The sequence below is a fragment of the Dendrobates tinctorius genome, unplaced genomic scaffold (assembly GCF_039654945.1).
Source record: "Dendrobates tinctorius isolate UK_male_01 unplaced genomic scaffold, ASM3965494v1 ptg000035l, whole genome shotgun sequence".
Classification (NCBI taxonomy): domain Eukaryota; kingdom Metazoa; phylum Chordata; class Amphibia; order Anura; family Dendrobatidae; genus Dendrobates; species Dendrobates tinctorius.
In genome coordinates this window covers 17,363,103-17,379,900 of record NW_027361703.1, presented here as the reverse complement: position 1 = coordinate 17,379,900, position 16,798 = coordinate 17,363,103, and the positions used below count along the sequence as shown (strand labels likewise).

Below are 16,798 nucleotides of genomic sequence, written 5' to 3'. Positions count from 1 at the left end.
CAAGTGACTTGACAATACTTTAGGCGGCTTCCACTATATTAGTATACCATCTATGAAGTTTAGAGGAAAATAAAAACTAGCATTTGCAGCAAAGCCACCCCAAAAGTGAGAGAAGGCCCAGTGTGCACATACCCATATTGCTCTAGTGCTGAGGAGTAATGTTTTATTTGTGTCATCAGTGGGATTAGTAAGAGAATGCAGTTTACTGAATTTTGATTTGCTGCATATAATAACAATCTGCAAGCTAATATTCTTACTGAAGAAAAGTGATTTGGTTACGTGAAAAAAAAAAAACAAATGTTATGGGTTTGTTCCATGTAGGGCTGCAGTCACACATCTGTGTCCGTTTACCAGGTTCTGAAAAGATTGATTTTCCTAAATGGGTATCTGCTGATTAAAAAATATCTTGGCCAGCACACTGATATTTCACATGGATGTGTGAATGCAGGCTAAAGAAATACTCTGCAGAAGAAAATCTCACTCACTCAGCCTGCAGTATGTCTATTTTATGCTACAGATTTCACACATTCTCAGCATTTCTGCAACAAAGTCCCATGGGGATAGTCATTCAATGTATATTTTTATTTGTTTATTTTACTCATTTATATAGCGCCATTAATTCCACAGCGCTTTCCAGACATTATTCTATATGAAATCAGGGAGCCATGAAGGCAACATATGAAATCTAAATACATGTGAATTGAGTTGTGTTTTTTTTTTTTTTGTTTTTTTTTTTTAACTAGGTTGCCATACATGTGAAATATTGTATCCATCCCAAAGGTATCTACAGATTGTTTTTTTTTTTTTTTCTGTAGACCTCCATCTGTTAGGATTAGCTCCTAAACTGTCCCTTCGTTAGACATTTTTCTTATGAATATTCAGCCCCTAAAAATCAATGCTACATCTGTACTTGTCAAGCTTTAACAAAGTAGTTGTAGCACTAGATTGATGGGGGGGGGGGGGCACCAGACTCTACCAAAGTTCGCAAGTTGCTTAATTGTACTATGTATCGAGAAAAAGCCTGAGCACAGCAAGGATGAAATTTGTCATCACCAATACTAAGCTAAATGCATAACTAACCTTGACAGTGCTTTAGTTTGTTGGAAGGCTGAGTTTTCAAAGAGCTCCTGACAAATGAGATGTTGGTTGTACTTGGGCAACTACATTCAGTTCCTTTGCGCTAGTGTTAATACATCTTCCCCTAACATGATGTGACAGTCTTAAAGGGAAGGTGCCATGTTTTTTCATTATTTAATGTAAAAAAAAAAAGAAAATAGTATAAAAAAGATATTGTTCCCTAAGCTTGACTCAGTGGTGTGTATGGATTTTTTTGTTTTCTGTAGTAATGCAGCCACTGGGGGCTGCCATCTTACCTCTCTGGCTGCTGAACGACACTTTCCATGCTGATTTACGGCAGTCCCTGGGCATAAGAGACAAGAGTCGGCTGCCAACCCTATCTCTTTCATTGCAGCTGCATCAGGAGTGAACTGGGCACGCCTCTGTGGGCATCTCAATTCACAGCTGTAGGTGTGGCCAGGCGCCATCTTATTAGAGCCCAGTGCTTTCCTTTTAGCTCCATTTAGACTCTATTTTAAGCCCTGTTATGTCGGATGCTGTACTGTGGATGTTCTCTGCACATACCAGCTGCAGGAGAGAGATACAGGACGAGCTCCTGGAGACCGAGCTGCTCTTTCCAAAACACCTGACCAGCTGCTGCCCCTGCTCTTGCAAAACATAGAAGGAGCTGCTCCCTGCTGTTTCAAAACACTTCGCAATCTGCTGTACATCTTAAGGTACTGTCACACTTAGCGATGTACCAGCGATATGACGCGGTCAGGATCGCTGGTACATCACTAAGTGGTCGTTAGTGAGCTGCCACACAGGCAAATCTCACCAGCGACATCGCTGGGGTCGGCGTCACCCGTCGTCGCAGCAGGAAGCAGACGACGAGAGGTCCAGGACGTTCTCGCGCGATCAGCGATAACCAGCGGGGGAGCGGTCGGAGGTAAGTATCAGACATAGCGATATCACTAGCAATATCGCTGCTACGTCACAAAATTGGTGACGTTACAGCGATATTGCTAGCGATATCACTATGTGTAACGGACGCTTAAGAGAGAGTCTGCAAGAGGGACATGCTGGAAATTTGATTGGAAAAGTGAGGAAAGTGGTTATTGCCACCAGAACCCCTAAAATTGATTCCATCTTGAAGAGACGTGCTGGGAAAGGGGCAATTGTTGATCAAGCCACTCGGTGGGGCAGCACTTATTTAATGATTGCGCGATTGCTTGAACTAAAACCGTTTCTGACTGACCGTTTCTGATACTGACTGCTGAGACGTGTATCTAATCCTCTCCTGTGTGATGCTGACTGCTGAGCTGTGTGTCTAAGCCTCTCCTGTGTGATACTGACTGCTGAGCTGTGTATCTAATCCTATCCTGTGATACTGACTGCTTAGCCGTGTATCTAATCCTCTCCTGTGTGATACTGACTGCTGATCTGTGTATCTAATCCTATCCTGTGATACTGACTGCTCAGCCGTGTATCTAATCCTCTCGTGTGATACTGACTGCTGAGCCGTGTATCTAATCCTCTCGTGTGATACTGCTCTCCTGAAATACTCTGTGCTGCTGTCACCCTATTCCTCCACCATATATCTCCCTCTGTGCCCCCCATAGACCAGCACACTGCTCTCCTGAAATACTCTGTGCTGCTGTCACACTGCTCCTCCACCATATATCTCCCTCTGTGCCCCCCATAGAGCAGTACACTGCTCTCCTGAACTACTCTGTGCTGCTGTCACCCTGCTCCCAGAATCCTTGCTGCCTGCCATCCTCGGTGACCAAATACTCCATTCCTCTCCTCAGATCCTGTCCTGTCGATGTGTGAAAGCGAGGTGACGGGCCTGATATATGGTAGAAGGAGCAGGGTGACAGCAGCACAGAGTATTTCAGGAGAGCAGGGTGCTGGTCTGTGGGGGGCACCCTGTTCGGTGCCAGGGATTGTACATAGAGCGCTGTGTTATATACACATGGATGGACCGTCTTGTCTGCTCCACAGAAATCCAGGGAACATTTCTGCAGATTGATGGCCTGTTCTGATGCAGACTTTGCATGCTAAGACTGTCAGTAACTTTGCAGGCCCCATCAAAATTACTGCTCACTGTGCTACTAAATGTCATCCTCGCTTTTCCCTTAGCAAACACCCAGAAGGGGAGGAGAGGAGTGACACCACACCCATGTCAGCAGATTCCACCCATAATTTCTGCAGGGCAGTAATGTGAGCTAGTTGTACACTAGGTTTTTGTGCCAAATTTCAGTAGCTGCTCCCCCTAGTGTTAACAAGTGGAAATGCCAAACTTTTTAAAATTATTTTTCATATTTTACAAAATTAAAAACAAATGATATTTTTTTTAAAAAATGTAAACATTAATTCTTCACATTTTTTCAATTGCTGAAAAAAAAATTTTTGATGGCACCTTCCCTTTAACTGTAAAGCAGAATTTGCAAAAATAATGCAGTATAGTCAATTAAAGAAGTGCCCAAGTTCTTAGCTTTATAATTACCTAGTTCTTGTAAAAACAAGGAACTTTGCAATTTATCGCTTATTAAAAATACTCTCCATTCTCGAGAACAAAATAATTTTTAATTCGATAATTTACCCCTCATTGCCAATTTTGGGCCATGTTCACACAGTCAGTATTTGGTCAGTATTTTACATCAGTATTTGTAAGCGAAAAACCAGGAGTGGGGTGATAAATCCAGAAATGGTGACAGGTTTCTATTATAATTTTCATCTGACTGTTCCACTTAATCTTTGGTTTACAAATACTGATGCAAAATACAGAAATTGTAAATGTGATCTAAAAGGGGTTATCCAGGACAATTTTTTTTTTTTTTTTTTTTTTAAGTGCAGCTCAAACCAGTCAGTGTCCGCTCCTGCTATTGATTCTGTTGCTTTATGTCAACAGAGCAGCTCGTCTTCTTCCGGACTGCTCTGTCGATGAGACATGACTACCGATGTCATGCTGATTGACTGCATAAAAGGCAGGTAGGTAGCAACTACCTGCCTGTCAGTCCTTGGGCCCATAGTAAAAAAAAAAATAAATAAAATGGTCCTGGATAACCCCTTGACTTGCTACCCTCTGCAGTCTCAGAATGACTGACTTGCCTAGCAAGAGCTGCTCTGACTTTTAGTGCTCCTGCTCTTCTTCTATACTTCCTCCTGCTGGTGATGAGTCTCTTGCTGTCAGCACTTGAAGCTGCATTTTAAAGAATTGAAATTTTGCACAAAGAACTTATAGTTACAGTCAGTGTGAGTTAGGGGAGGTTTTTAACTGTGCAGTTAATCATTGTATGTACACCTCTACTATATAAAGCTGAAATGACGAGGCAGATTTATATAAAAAAAAAAAAGTGTTCTTTGAGACCATTTCCCATAGCAAACATTCAGTGTGGCTTTAATGTTTCAAGGGCATAATGCAAAGTAAAGGCTGCACAGTGATTAGTTCCTATAAGCAGCAAAGACAGGTTTTTCTGTTGAGATTAATTAAATGGCCTAATGCTTACTGTGTATATATAGCCATTGGAACATGAGGAAGGGCAAAGGAAAGAGCTGGGTACAGAAGACGGGGGTGTTAAAGATGCTAGGATGGATTTGATAGGTGATGTCACCTCAGGTGACTCGCCTGTAGTTCACAGGAAGACAAAACTGACTACTTCTCTACATATGCGAGCATGTGCTGGATTATTAGTCAGGCTGGACTGCACATAACTGTCTATAATGAAGGATAGACAATCTACGTAGCTGCTGGGATGAAACAAATTGTGCAGCTAGAGCAAACTCTGGTCCGCGGGCCAAATCTGGCTTATAGGGTGTGTCTATTTGACCTGCGACACCAGGTGAGTTCTCCACCTGGCATTACACTTTCAACTGTATTGGCATCCGAAATGCCGGTACAGTTTAAAGCCATAATTGAGGATGGAGCGTCAGCAGATGGCCTCCTCTCCCATCATTTTCCTTCTGTGTCTGACTCCTTAGGCAGTGGGCATGATGGCATCTAGACAACGTGTCCGCTGTGCAGAGTATCAGATGACGCCATGAAGAGACCGAAGCAGTGGGGTAAGGCGAGTATTTTTTTTTTTTTTTTGTTGGGTCCACTATACTGTGTGGTTCCATTATACTGTATGTATCACTGTGGGGGTCAGTATACTGTAAGGAGCACAATGCAGGCAATGTTACTATATGGAAGGAATCTATGGGGCCCATTGTACTGTAAGAGGCTATGTAAAGATTACAGTTGGGGAATCCTATGATGGGGTCACTATACTTTGCCGGAGGGATTGAAGGAGGGGGTGTTGCAGTAGGGTCTTCATACCGTGTGTGGAGGATTCTTTAAAAGAATTCACTGTTTGGGTGTCTTGCTGTGTTGAGAAGGGGAGGGTTGCACTTTCGTTGGCATCATACTTTATTATCTGTATTATTCAAGGTTATTACATATTATATTTAAATTGGGCCATATGCTTTTTACTTCCCTTACATAACATTATTATAATATTCCGAAATTTTACTCGAAGATCTATTAATTAAAATGTACTTTGTTCGTGTAACAACCACTTTAAATATGTTCAATATTTGATAAGGAAAATCTTCAATTGTAGACTTTTTTTTTTAATAAATATTAATGTTGGCCTGCGACAATGTCCAGGCTTTTAATTTTGTCCCTCTATGATTTGAGTTTGATATAGCTGAGCTGGTTATAGCAGGTATTACACTTGTATAATTTACTCCATTTCCAATATGCTTGTTTTCATTATTTTCAAGATCTCTGCTTTCTTCATTCAATAGGAACGTACATTATTTCCGCCTTGGAGATGCAATCTCCTGAAGGTGTGATTGAGTTGAGCGAAACAGGTCGGTCAGATTCAAAAGTCGCCGACTTTCGCCAAAGTCTGTTTTCATGAAATGAAACCTGACCACAGTGTGAAGTTGGCCATGCGGTCGGCGACCCAAGCGCCAAAGTCGGGTTTCGCCAAATGCTTGCACGTGACTTTTTTCAGCCAATGAGAGGAGCGTAGCGTAGCTGGAGAGGGAGATTTCGCCGCCTCTAGGGTTAAAATTCATGCCAGGTGTGTTTACAGTCCTCCACTCACTGCCGACTTTTCTCCCCATTGACTTGCATTGGGTTTCGTGTTTCACGACTTTTTCCTATAGGCGACCGATTTCGTTCGACTCGACGTTTGAGAAAGTCGGGTTTCATGAAACCAGACTCGACGCTAAAAAAGCAAAGTCGCTCATCTCTAGTGTGGACTGTGTCCTCATTACATGATGAAGACAGATGGTGTTGTGTGAATCACTACAAGCAGAGATTTTAAAGGTGATATCCGGGACTTTAACCCCTTCCTGCCATCCGACGTACTATCCCGTCCACGGTACCCGGGCCCGTATGACCGGGGACGGGATAGTACGTCGGCGCGATCAGCGGCGCCCACGTGGTGAGCGCCGCTGATCGCGGCCGGGTGTCAGCTGATTATCACAGCTGACACCCGGCACTATGTGTCAGGGGCGGTCACGGACCGCCCCCGACACGTTAACCCCTTGCACACCGGGAGTTAAAGGGAAGCATCGGCAGGGAGGGGGCTCCCTCCGTGCTTCCCTGAGCCCCCCACGGCAGCGCAATGTGCAGCGCTGCTGCGGGGGGCTTCTATCCTCCAGGCCCCCGAATCCAAGATGGCGACGGGGGCCTTCGGGGACCTGAGGAAGCTGGCTTCCTCAGTGCCTGCAAAGCGCAGGCAAGAGGAAGTCTGCTTCAATGCCTGTGACAGATTGCTGATCTGTCACAGTGATCTGTGATGTGACAGATCAGCGATCTGTCACAGGACAGTGATGTCCCACCTGGGACTATGTAATAAAGTAAAAAAAAATGTAAAAATAAATAAAAAAAAATCGCCAAATAAATTAGTAAAAAAAAAAAAAAATATTCCCCAATAAATTCATTTTTTGAAAATAATAAAAAAAACAAAACAATAAAAGTACACATATTAGGTATCGCCGCGTCCGTAATGACCCGCCCTATAAAACTGTCCCATTAGTTAACCCTTTTAGCGAACCCCTTAAAAAATAATAAAAAACGAAGCAAAAAATAATGATTTATTATCATACCACCAAACAAAAAGTGTAATAACGCGCAATCAAAAAGACGCATATAAATATCCATGGTATCACTGAAAACGTCATCTTGTCCCGCAAAAAACGAGCCGCCACTCAGCATCATCAGCGAAAAAATAAAAAAGTTATAGCTCACAGAATAAAGCGATGCAAAAATAATTATTTTTTATATAAAATAGTTTTCATTGCATAAAACCGACAAAAACATAAAAAAACGACCTAAATGAGGTATCGCTGTAACCGTACTGACCCGAAGAATAAAACCGCTTTATCAATTTTACCGCACGCGGAACGGTGTAAACGCACCCCCCCAAAAGAAATTCATGAAACGCTGGTTTTTGTTCATTCTGCGTCCCAAAAATAGGAATAAAAAGCGATCAAAAAATGTCACGTGCCCGAAAATGGTACCAATAAAAACGTCAACTCGTCCCGCAAAAAATAAGACCTCACATGACTCGGTGGGTCAAAATACGGAAAAATTATAGCTCTCAAAATGTGGTGATGCAAAAACTATTTTACAATAAAAAGCGTCTTTTAGCGTGTGACAGCTGCCAAAAATAAAAACCGCCATAAATAGTAAATCAAACCCCCCGTTATCACCCCCTTAGTTAGGGAAAAATAATAAAACTAAAAAAAAAAGTATTTATCTCCATTTTCCCGTTAGGGTAAGGCCGTGTGCACACGCTGCGGATTAGGTGCGGATTCATCCGCGCGGATTTTGTAAAATCCGCAGGTGAAACCGCAGGTCAAAAGACCTGCGGTTTTACCTGCAGATTGCTCTGCGGTTTTGTCCTGCGGTTTTTCATCTCCTCAATAGAGGAGATGGCAAACCGCAGGAGAATCCGCAGAAAGAATTGACATGTCAATTCTTTCTGCGGATTGAAAACCGCAGATAATCCGCGCGGAAAATTCCGCACCGTCTGCACTGCGGTTTTTGATTCCCATAGGGAATCATGGTACTGGTGTCCGCAGCAGCCAAAACCGCTGCGGAACCGCAGCAAAATCCGCAGCGTGTGCACACAGCCTTAGGGTTAGGGTTAGGGCTAGGGCTAGGGTTAGGGCTCAGATTAGGGTTAGGGGTGTGTTGGGGTTAGGATTGGAGTTATAATTGGGGGTTTCCACTGTTTGGGCACATCAGGGGCTCTCCAAATGCAACATGGCGTCTGATCTCAATTCCAGCCAATTCTGAGTTGAAAAAGTCAAATGGTGCTCCTTCCCTTCCAAGCTCTGCCATGCGCCCAAACAGTGTTTTACCCCCACATGTAGGGTATCAGCCTACTCAGGACAAATTGCAAAACAATTTTTGGGGTCCAATTTCTCCTGTTACCCTTAGGAAAATAAAAAATTGGGGGCAAAAATATCATTTTTGTGGAAAAAAATGATTTTTTTATTTTCACGTCCGAGTGTTATAAACTTCTGTGAAGCACTTGGGGGTTCAAAGTGCTCACCACACATCTAGATAAGTTCCGTGGGGGGTCTAGTGTCCAAAATGGGGTCACTTGTGGGGAGTTTCAATAGTTTAGGTACATCAGGGGCTCTCCAAACGCACATGACACCCGCAGACCATTCCATCAAAGTCTGCATTCCAAAACGTCACTGCTTCCCTTCCGAGCCCCGACGTGTGTCCATACAGTAGTTTTCTCCCACATATGGGGTGTCAGCGTACTCAGGCCAAATTGGACAACAACTTTTGGGGTCTAATTTCTCCTGTTACCCTTGGGAAAATGAAAAAATTGGGGACTAATTGATCATGTTTCTGGAACAAATACGATTTTTTTATTCTCATGCCCTGGCATTATAAACTTCTGTGAAGCCCTTGTGGGTTCAAAGTGCTCACCTCACATCTAGATAAGTTCCTTAGTGGGTCTAGTTTTCAAAATGGGGTCATTTGTGGGGGGGTTTCCACTGTTTAGGTACATTAGGGGCTCTCCAAAGGCAACATGACACCCGCAGACCATTCCATCAAAGTCTGCATTCCAAAACGTCACTACTTCCCTTCCGAGCCCCGACGTGTGCCCATACAGTAGTTTTCTCCCACATATGGGGTATCAGCATACTCAGGACAAATTGGACAACAACTTTTGGGGTCCAATTTCTCCTGGTACCCTTGGGAAAATAAAAAAATGGTGACTAAAAGATCATGTTTGTGGAAAAAATACGAATTATTTATTTTCACGCCCGGGCATTATAAACTTCTGTGAAGCACTGAGGGGGTCAAAGTGCTCACCACACATCTAGATAAGTTCCTTAGGGGGTCTAGTTTCCAAAATGGTGTCATTTGTGGGGGGTTTCCACTGTTTTGGTACATCAGGAGTTTTCCAAACGCGACATGGTGTCCGATCTCAATTCCAGCCAAAAACGTCAAATGGCGCTGCTTCCCTTCCGAGCTCTGCCATGCGCCTAAATAGTGGTTTACCCCCACATGTGGGGTATCAGCGTACTCAGAACAAATTGCACAATAACTTTTACGGTCCTGTTACCCTTGGAAAAATAAGAATTGAGGGTGAAAAGATCATTTTTGTGGAAAAAATATGATTTTTTAATCGTATGGCTGTATGTTATAAACTTCTGTGAAGCCCATGGGGGTTCAAAGTTCTCACCACACATCTAGATAAGTTCCTTAGGGGGTTTAGTTTCCAAAATGGTGTCATTTGTGGGGGGTTTCCACTGTTTTGGTACATCAGGGGTTTTCCAAACGCGACATGGTGTCCGATCTCAATTCCAGCCAAAAACGTCAAATGGCATTGCTTCACTTCCGAGCTCTGCCATGCGCCCAAATAGTGGTTTACCCCCACATGTGGGGTATCAGCGTACTCAGGACAAATTGCACAATAACTTTTAGGGTCCTGTTACCCTTGGGAAAATAAAAATTGGGGTGAAAAGATCATTTTTGTGGAAAAAATATGATTTTTTAATTGTACCGCTGTACGTTATAAACTTCTGTAAAGCCCTTGTGGGTTCAAAGTTCTCACCACATATCTAGATAAGTTCCTTGGGGGGTCTAGTTTCCAAAATGGGGTCACTTGTAGGGGGTTTCCACTGTTTAGGTACATCAGGGACTCTCCAAACGTGACATGGCGTCCGATCTGAATTCCAGCCAATTTTGCATTGAAAAAGTCAAACGGTGCTCCTTCCATTCTGAGCTCTGCCATGCGCCGAAACAGTCGTTCCCCCCCACAAATCAGGTATCAGCGTACTCAGGACAAATTGCACAATAACTTTTGCAGTCCAATTTCTCCTGTTACCCTTGGTAAAATAAAAAAAATTGAACCTGAAGTATTTTATTTGTGAAAAAAAGTTAGATGTTCATTTCTTTTTAAATATTCAAAAAAATTCCTGTGACGCACCTAATGGGTTAATAAACTTCTTGAATGTGGTTTTGAGCACCTTAAGGGGTTCAGTTTTTAGAATGGTGTCACTTTTGGGTATTTTCTATCATATAGACCCCTCAAAGTGGCTTCAAATGTGATGTGGTCCTAAAAATAAAATGGTGTTCTAAAAATGAGAAATCGCTGGTCAACTTTTAACCCTTATAACTTCCTAACAAAAAAAAATTTTGGTTCCAAAATTGTGCTGATGTAAAGTAAACATGTGGAAAATGTTACTTATCAAGTTTTTTGTGTGCCGTATCTCTGTGATTTAAGGGCATAAAAATTCAAAGTTGGAAAATTGCGAAATTTTCAAAATTTTTGCCAAATTTCCATTTTTTTCACAAATAAACACAAGTTATTTGAATGAAATTTTACCACTAACATGAAGTACAATATGTCACGAGAAAACAATGTCAGAATCATCGGGATCAATGGAAGCGTTCCAGAGTTATGACCTCATAAAGGTACAGTGGTCAGAATTGTAAAAATTGGCCCGGTCATGAACGTGCAAACCACCCTTGGGGGTGAAGGGGTTAAAAAGAAAAAAAAATAAGAAAATGTGCCTAAGCAATAATGGGCAAGTAGTTGCTATCTACCTCACAATTGTGCCCGGCGCCGTCACAGACGTCTGCTGATGTCACCTCAACAGAGCAGCAGTTTCTTTTCTTGTTGATAGAGCGGGACTACTAGTGTCATGCTGATGGCCAGCCGGCTCTCCACTGCCCATCAGCATGACGCCAGTAGTCACACCCTGTCAACAGGAAGAGAAACTGCTGCTGTTGACAGAGAGCAGCTAAATCTTGGGCAGGAGCGGTCAATGACTGGCGCCGGGTACAGCAGGCAGGCAGAAGCCTCTGTTAGCAACTACATGCCTGTTAGTGCTCAGGCACTTTTTTTTTTTTTTTTTTTTTTAAAGTCCCAGATATCCTTTTTTAAAGTGTGAATTAATATGATGCAGAAAGTATATTGGAAAATTGTATAACTTCTGCAAAAAAATAAAATTTGTTGAATCTAAGAGAACCGATTCAAGCTACCGTACATTCTGATAAGATGACTGCCGTGTGAGTACAAGCACACACTGATTGATTTAGGGTGTGCTTGGGAAAAGCTGAAATCCTTATCTCCATCATAAACTGGACTGTCAGCTAAATGGTCAAAATGAATCTACCTTGTGCATCAAAACAGGCGTGTCGTAGCAGCAAATCTCAATGCAGCATACTTGGATAGATCTAATTATAATAGAATTTATTTATATGTTACATACACGCACACCGCGCCTACCTATGCTGTTCTGGTGAAATGAAAGCTGCACTTTGATTGGTTGCCATTGGCAACAGACAGGTTTTCTTTTCAATAGTTGTAATAATATGCAGTAAAGAGGCGAGGACGTCAGTTTCACGAATTTTCTCTTTCTTTTCTTGGATAAACTAATACCATTTGTGTCTTTTATTAGCTTTCATCTTCCTGGAAGGATCCGGTTGCTTGATGTTGGAAGCTGCTATAATCCTTTTATGAAATATGAAGACTTTCTGGCTGTTGGTATCGATATTGTGCCTGCTGTTGAGGTAATGTATTTAATTCCTGAATGAGGACCATCATAGTGACTTTTTGTTTTGTGGCTAAAGTGATGAAATACTGTATATCTATTGTATAGAAGCACTGCAGACCAAGTTAAAGCTGACCATCTACGGAAAAGGTGTAGTGCGCATATACTTGTCTGTAGTTTTTTCTTTAAAACCTCCTGGGAGATGTCTGTAGTTACACTATCTTCTTTAATATTAGTATTTACACATTAATAAAGCCCCCTGCTCCACTCACCCTTGAATATAAGCACAAGAGGTAGTCTGTCACCCCCCAAAACGCAAATTAAACTACTTGTACAGTTTTATGTAGGGGATACGCACCCTATAAAAAAAAAAAAAAAAAAAAAAAAAAAAAAAAGAATCTTGCCAGCTGTATATATTCGTGGCTGAGAAAAAGCATTTAATTTCATATGTTAATTAGGCTATGGTGGTGTATTTCTGGCAGGGCCCAGGGCTCGGTGCGCTGTTATGCCCCTTCTGTTTACGTTCTGTACAATTCCCCTTAAGCCCCTCGCACATCCCTATAAGTGCAGTCACATGTCATCAGGGGTTTTGGTTCAGTGTTTTTCTAATATGGCAAAATAAATGACCACGCTTCTCCTATACTCCATCCGTGTGCTGTACGTGTTTTACACAGACCCATAGATTTGTATTGGCTCTTGACAGCTTTTACTGGTAGCAAAATGACATCTCCATGTGGTTTATGTGGGCACACTGTCCATGTAAAAATACAGAGATGTGCACAGTAGCATACGTTATGGCAGCGATCTCCAACTTTTCTGCCTTGAGAGCCACATTAAGCTTTGAGAAAGGGTTGCGAGACAAATTTAGGTCCAAGAGAGTCACGAGCCACATCCAGTTCTCGCCCACCTCACACTAGCGAGACACAGTGCCCCCATTACTGGTATAGCGACAGCCAAAGTTTTTTTCACTGAAATTACACAAAGGCAGTGTACCAAGAGCAAGGGGTTCCCACATTACCCCCACTCAGTATTCTCGCATCAACCACCCATCCAGCTTTAAGCATCTCCTCTGGACACTTCACATCATTTGGTCTCCACCTTACCATACTTAAATTATCTTCAAACCCCCAAGGCCAGAATATGCACCTTCAGATCTACTCTTCTGTACTGGGCTACTCACAAAATTCACCTTCTGGAAAACTGCTCTTCATGGTTGTTTGCTAGACCTGATGCTAATGCACCAAGCTGGCAGCCAGTCGCGAGCCACAGGTTGGGGACCCCTGCATTATGGGTATGTGTGACATGCGTGAAAGAAAAAAAAAAAGATGCCACACTTATTGCAAACGCTGACATGTGAGGAAGACCTTATTTTAATGGACAGTGCTGAGCCTGAACTTAATCTGTGGCACGTTGACTGTAAAGGAGCCCAGCGATGTGTGTACTCTCACACCCTTAGGTGTATGGGTGTCACGAGCACCAGCCACATACAAGAGACAGAACGTGCTGGCACCCACACCAATAAAAAATCATACCAAGTTTTGGGGGTGACAGACTCCCCTTAAAGGGGTTTTGAAGGTGTTTTGGGTTTTTTTTCTTCAATACATATAATAAACCAGTATGTAAAATAGCGGGTCAACAACCACAAGACGGATTTCATTAACCCAGGTATCATTGTAATCAGTATAACGCCGCCGACCTGACACTGTCTGTAGGACACTGTGCACAATCCTGCTGACCGGTTCCCTTTTAAGTTTCATGACGTGTATAAATGAAGAGTAGTGAACATTTTCTAATTTGAGAGATGCATTCAGGGGCTATGGATGGTGACCTATATTTGCTATTTACAGAAGAGTCTGTCAAAAATATGACTAGGGACAAAAATGTTAATTAACAGTCACAACCACCAATTATCCAGATGGACTTATCCCAGGATGTAAGTGACAGTGATGAGCTGTCCACTCCCAGATATAAGGCAGACCACATTGCCAGATTCCCCTGATGGCTGTGCATAATAGTACAGTACCTGGAGCTGGCGACTGTTGTTGATTCATATGTGACACCCAAGCAAATTAATTGGGAAACTCTAAATTTGGGTCCTTTAATTGCATCCTTAACTTCATTTTATTAAACATTTGGGGACTGTTGTGCGAGGCTATGATGGAACTGATATACATTCTATTTCTTTTTTCTAGACTGTATATAAATGTGACTTCCTGAACTTGCAGATCCAGAGGCCACTTCAGCTTGCACCTGATGCTTTTGATGCCTTCCTGAAGCAGCTGAAGAGTCCCATAGATTACTTACCTGCTGAACTATTCCATGTCGTAGTCTTTTCTCTCCTCCTTTCTTACTTCCCATCACGGTACCAACGGTGGATTTGCTGTAAAAAAGCTCATGAACTCCTTGAACTCAATGGCTTGCTGCTTATTATAACCCCAGACTCTTCTCATCAGAATCGCCACGCAATGATGATGAAAAGCTGGAAGATTGCTATTGAGTCTCTAGGCTTCAAACGAATGACCTACTCCAAGTTTTCTCATATGCATCTTATGGCATTTCGGAAAACCTCGCTGAAAACAACAACCGACTTGCTTACAAGGAACTATCCAGATATGCTCTACATCCCTCAAGATTTCAATACTGCCGCAGAAGAGGAGTCTGCAAGCCCTTGCGGCACGCGATCAGAAGTGGAAGATGAGCAGGTAGCATATACTTTTTCTGAGTTGCCAGACGCTCCTTATGATTCAGATTCTGGAGAAAGTCAGACCGGCTCATCGGCATTTTATGAGTTTGAAGATCCTATACTCCTCATGAGCTAAGATGGGCCAATGCTGATAACTGGGCAGAGACTTGAATCAAGATATAAAAAGTTTACAAAGTTTGCTATTTTTCCTACTTCTGTATTTTAGAGATTTTTACTGTAGTGGAGAACTGGATAATTGTTTGTAGTACCTGCTATATGGTTAGAACATTTTCTTTTAGTTTTAATAAGAACACAAGGTACTTTCTACCTGTTGGTGGTCACCTGAAGCATGGCTTCTCTACATGCATATCTTCTCTGATCACATTTTGTACACCGTTATTATGCTCAGAGTGGTGCAGCGAAAGAATGAGAACATTGCGTTTTAGATTTCAGAAATGCCGACTTGTAATTTCTTGTTTCTGAATTATGTTTGTTAATGTGCACTAGTCGGTTGTAGAAAAAAATACATGGTCTACCCATTTTGGGTAATGCTTTTCAATGGGATTTATTTCCAGATGATCAAAGAATATACTGTATGGTGTACACAATGACTTGTGTAAATTCCTAACAGAAGTGATAGCTTTCACGAGTGAATAATATTGCACAGACAAGTAGGTGTAGTTTGGGGATGATGTATGTTGCACACAATGGTTTTTATGCTCTGGGAGGGATTTTGGACATGTTTTGACTTATGAGGCTTTCTGTTCTGTTTTGCCTCGTTTTGTAACTGCACTAAGAAAAAAAAAAAATGATTTGCTAAATGTTATCTTTAGTGTTTTTTTTTTCTCTTTTTTTCTTAGTAGTTTTGAAGAATTCTAGAGATGCTTGATTTTTTTTTTTTTTTTTCCTTTTGGGGAAGAGTTAAGAATTATTAAAGTGTACTTCCAAATATATGGAAAAGGGTTATGGTGCACAAGTACAGAGTAATTGCTTTTCTAAATTGCATGCATTGCAGATTCTGCTTCTAAATAGCAGCACGGACTGCCTGCCGGCTGCTCCTATCTATGCGCACTGAGAGACAATCCGGCGCCATCGCCTAGGCTGCCATATCCAGTAGGGAAGCCAGCACTGGCTCCCATACCGTGCAGTAGGAGACCGAGCAGGAATCTTTGACTCCACGGCCGGCTTGTACCGCAGTTTGGAAGCAGAAAGTGATATGCCGTTATTTGGAAAAACTAAAAGCGCACATTCCTGCGCTATAATCATTTTTCTCTGTAATTGGATATACACTTTATTAATTGGTACCACAATATAGAAAATATCGTCATTCATATTTTCATTGATCAATGCCAATACTAGGCTTTGCTAAAATATTGTCTTCCTAATAAAACATAAGACTACGTTCAGCAATCAGAACACTGTGTTTGAGTATTTTTTTTTTTTTTGTCTGTGGATAATTTGGTGTGACAATTCGTGTTAATTACACAGAGCTGTGATTTTTACAAGAAATACATTGTCTGAAATGTACAACATATACAACAAATGTGAATTGGAATTTAAAGCTTTTCTAACCGAATACACAGTCCTAATACGATCTCTTATGCTTTGCTTATATAGCGCCATCATATTCCGCAGCACTTTAGATGTCAGCATCTCTGTCCCCATTGGGGCTCACAATCTAGATTCCCTATCTGTATGTCTTTGGAGTGTGGGAGGAAACTGGAGAACCCGGAGGAAACCTGTGCAAACACAGAGAGCACATACAAACTCCTTGCAGATGTTGTCCTTGGTGGGATTTGATCCTAGGACCCCAGTGCTGCAAAGCAACCATACTAAAATATAAATTTTAATGAAATGCATATAAAAAAATCAAAATATATACAATTGTAAGGGAGGTTTTAGGTGAAGGCTCAAGAGAGATACACACAACACAGGTTTTGGGGTTGTGAGACATGCACCATAAAACATGGGTTAGGAACTCCTGGCTATTTAACTATGATTATGTTCCATATGCATGTAGTGCACTATACA

The 16,798-nt window shown here is 41.9% G+C and overlaps 1 protein-coding gene across 1 annotated transcript in view; it reads left to right on the top strand.

Annotated features, from left to right (window-relative positions):
- The window catches only part of SAMTOR (S-adenosylmethionine sensor upstream of mTORC1), a 92,697-nt gene extending 76,514 nt beyond the window's left edge, over positions 1–16,183 (top strand). The window contains exons 4-5 of the mRNA XM_073573306.1: positions 11,992–12,103; positions 14,277–16,183. Coding sequence (XP_073429407.1) covers positions 11,992–12,103; positions 14,277–14,903 — 739 coding nt within the window. The 3' untranslated portion in view covers positions 14,904–16,183. The remainder of the gene's footprint in view (positions 1–11,991; positions 12,104–14,276) is intronic.
- Positions 16,184–16,798: the final 615 nt, after the last annotated feature.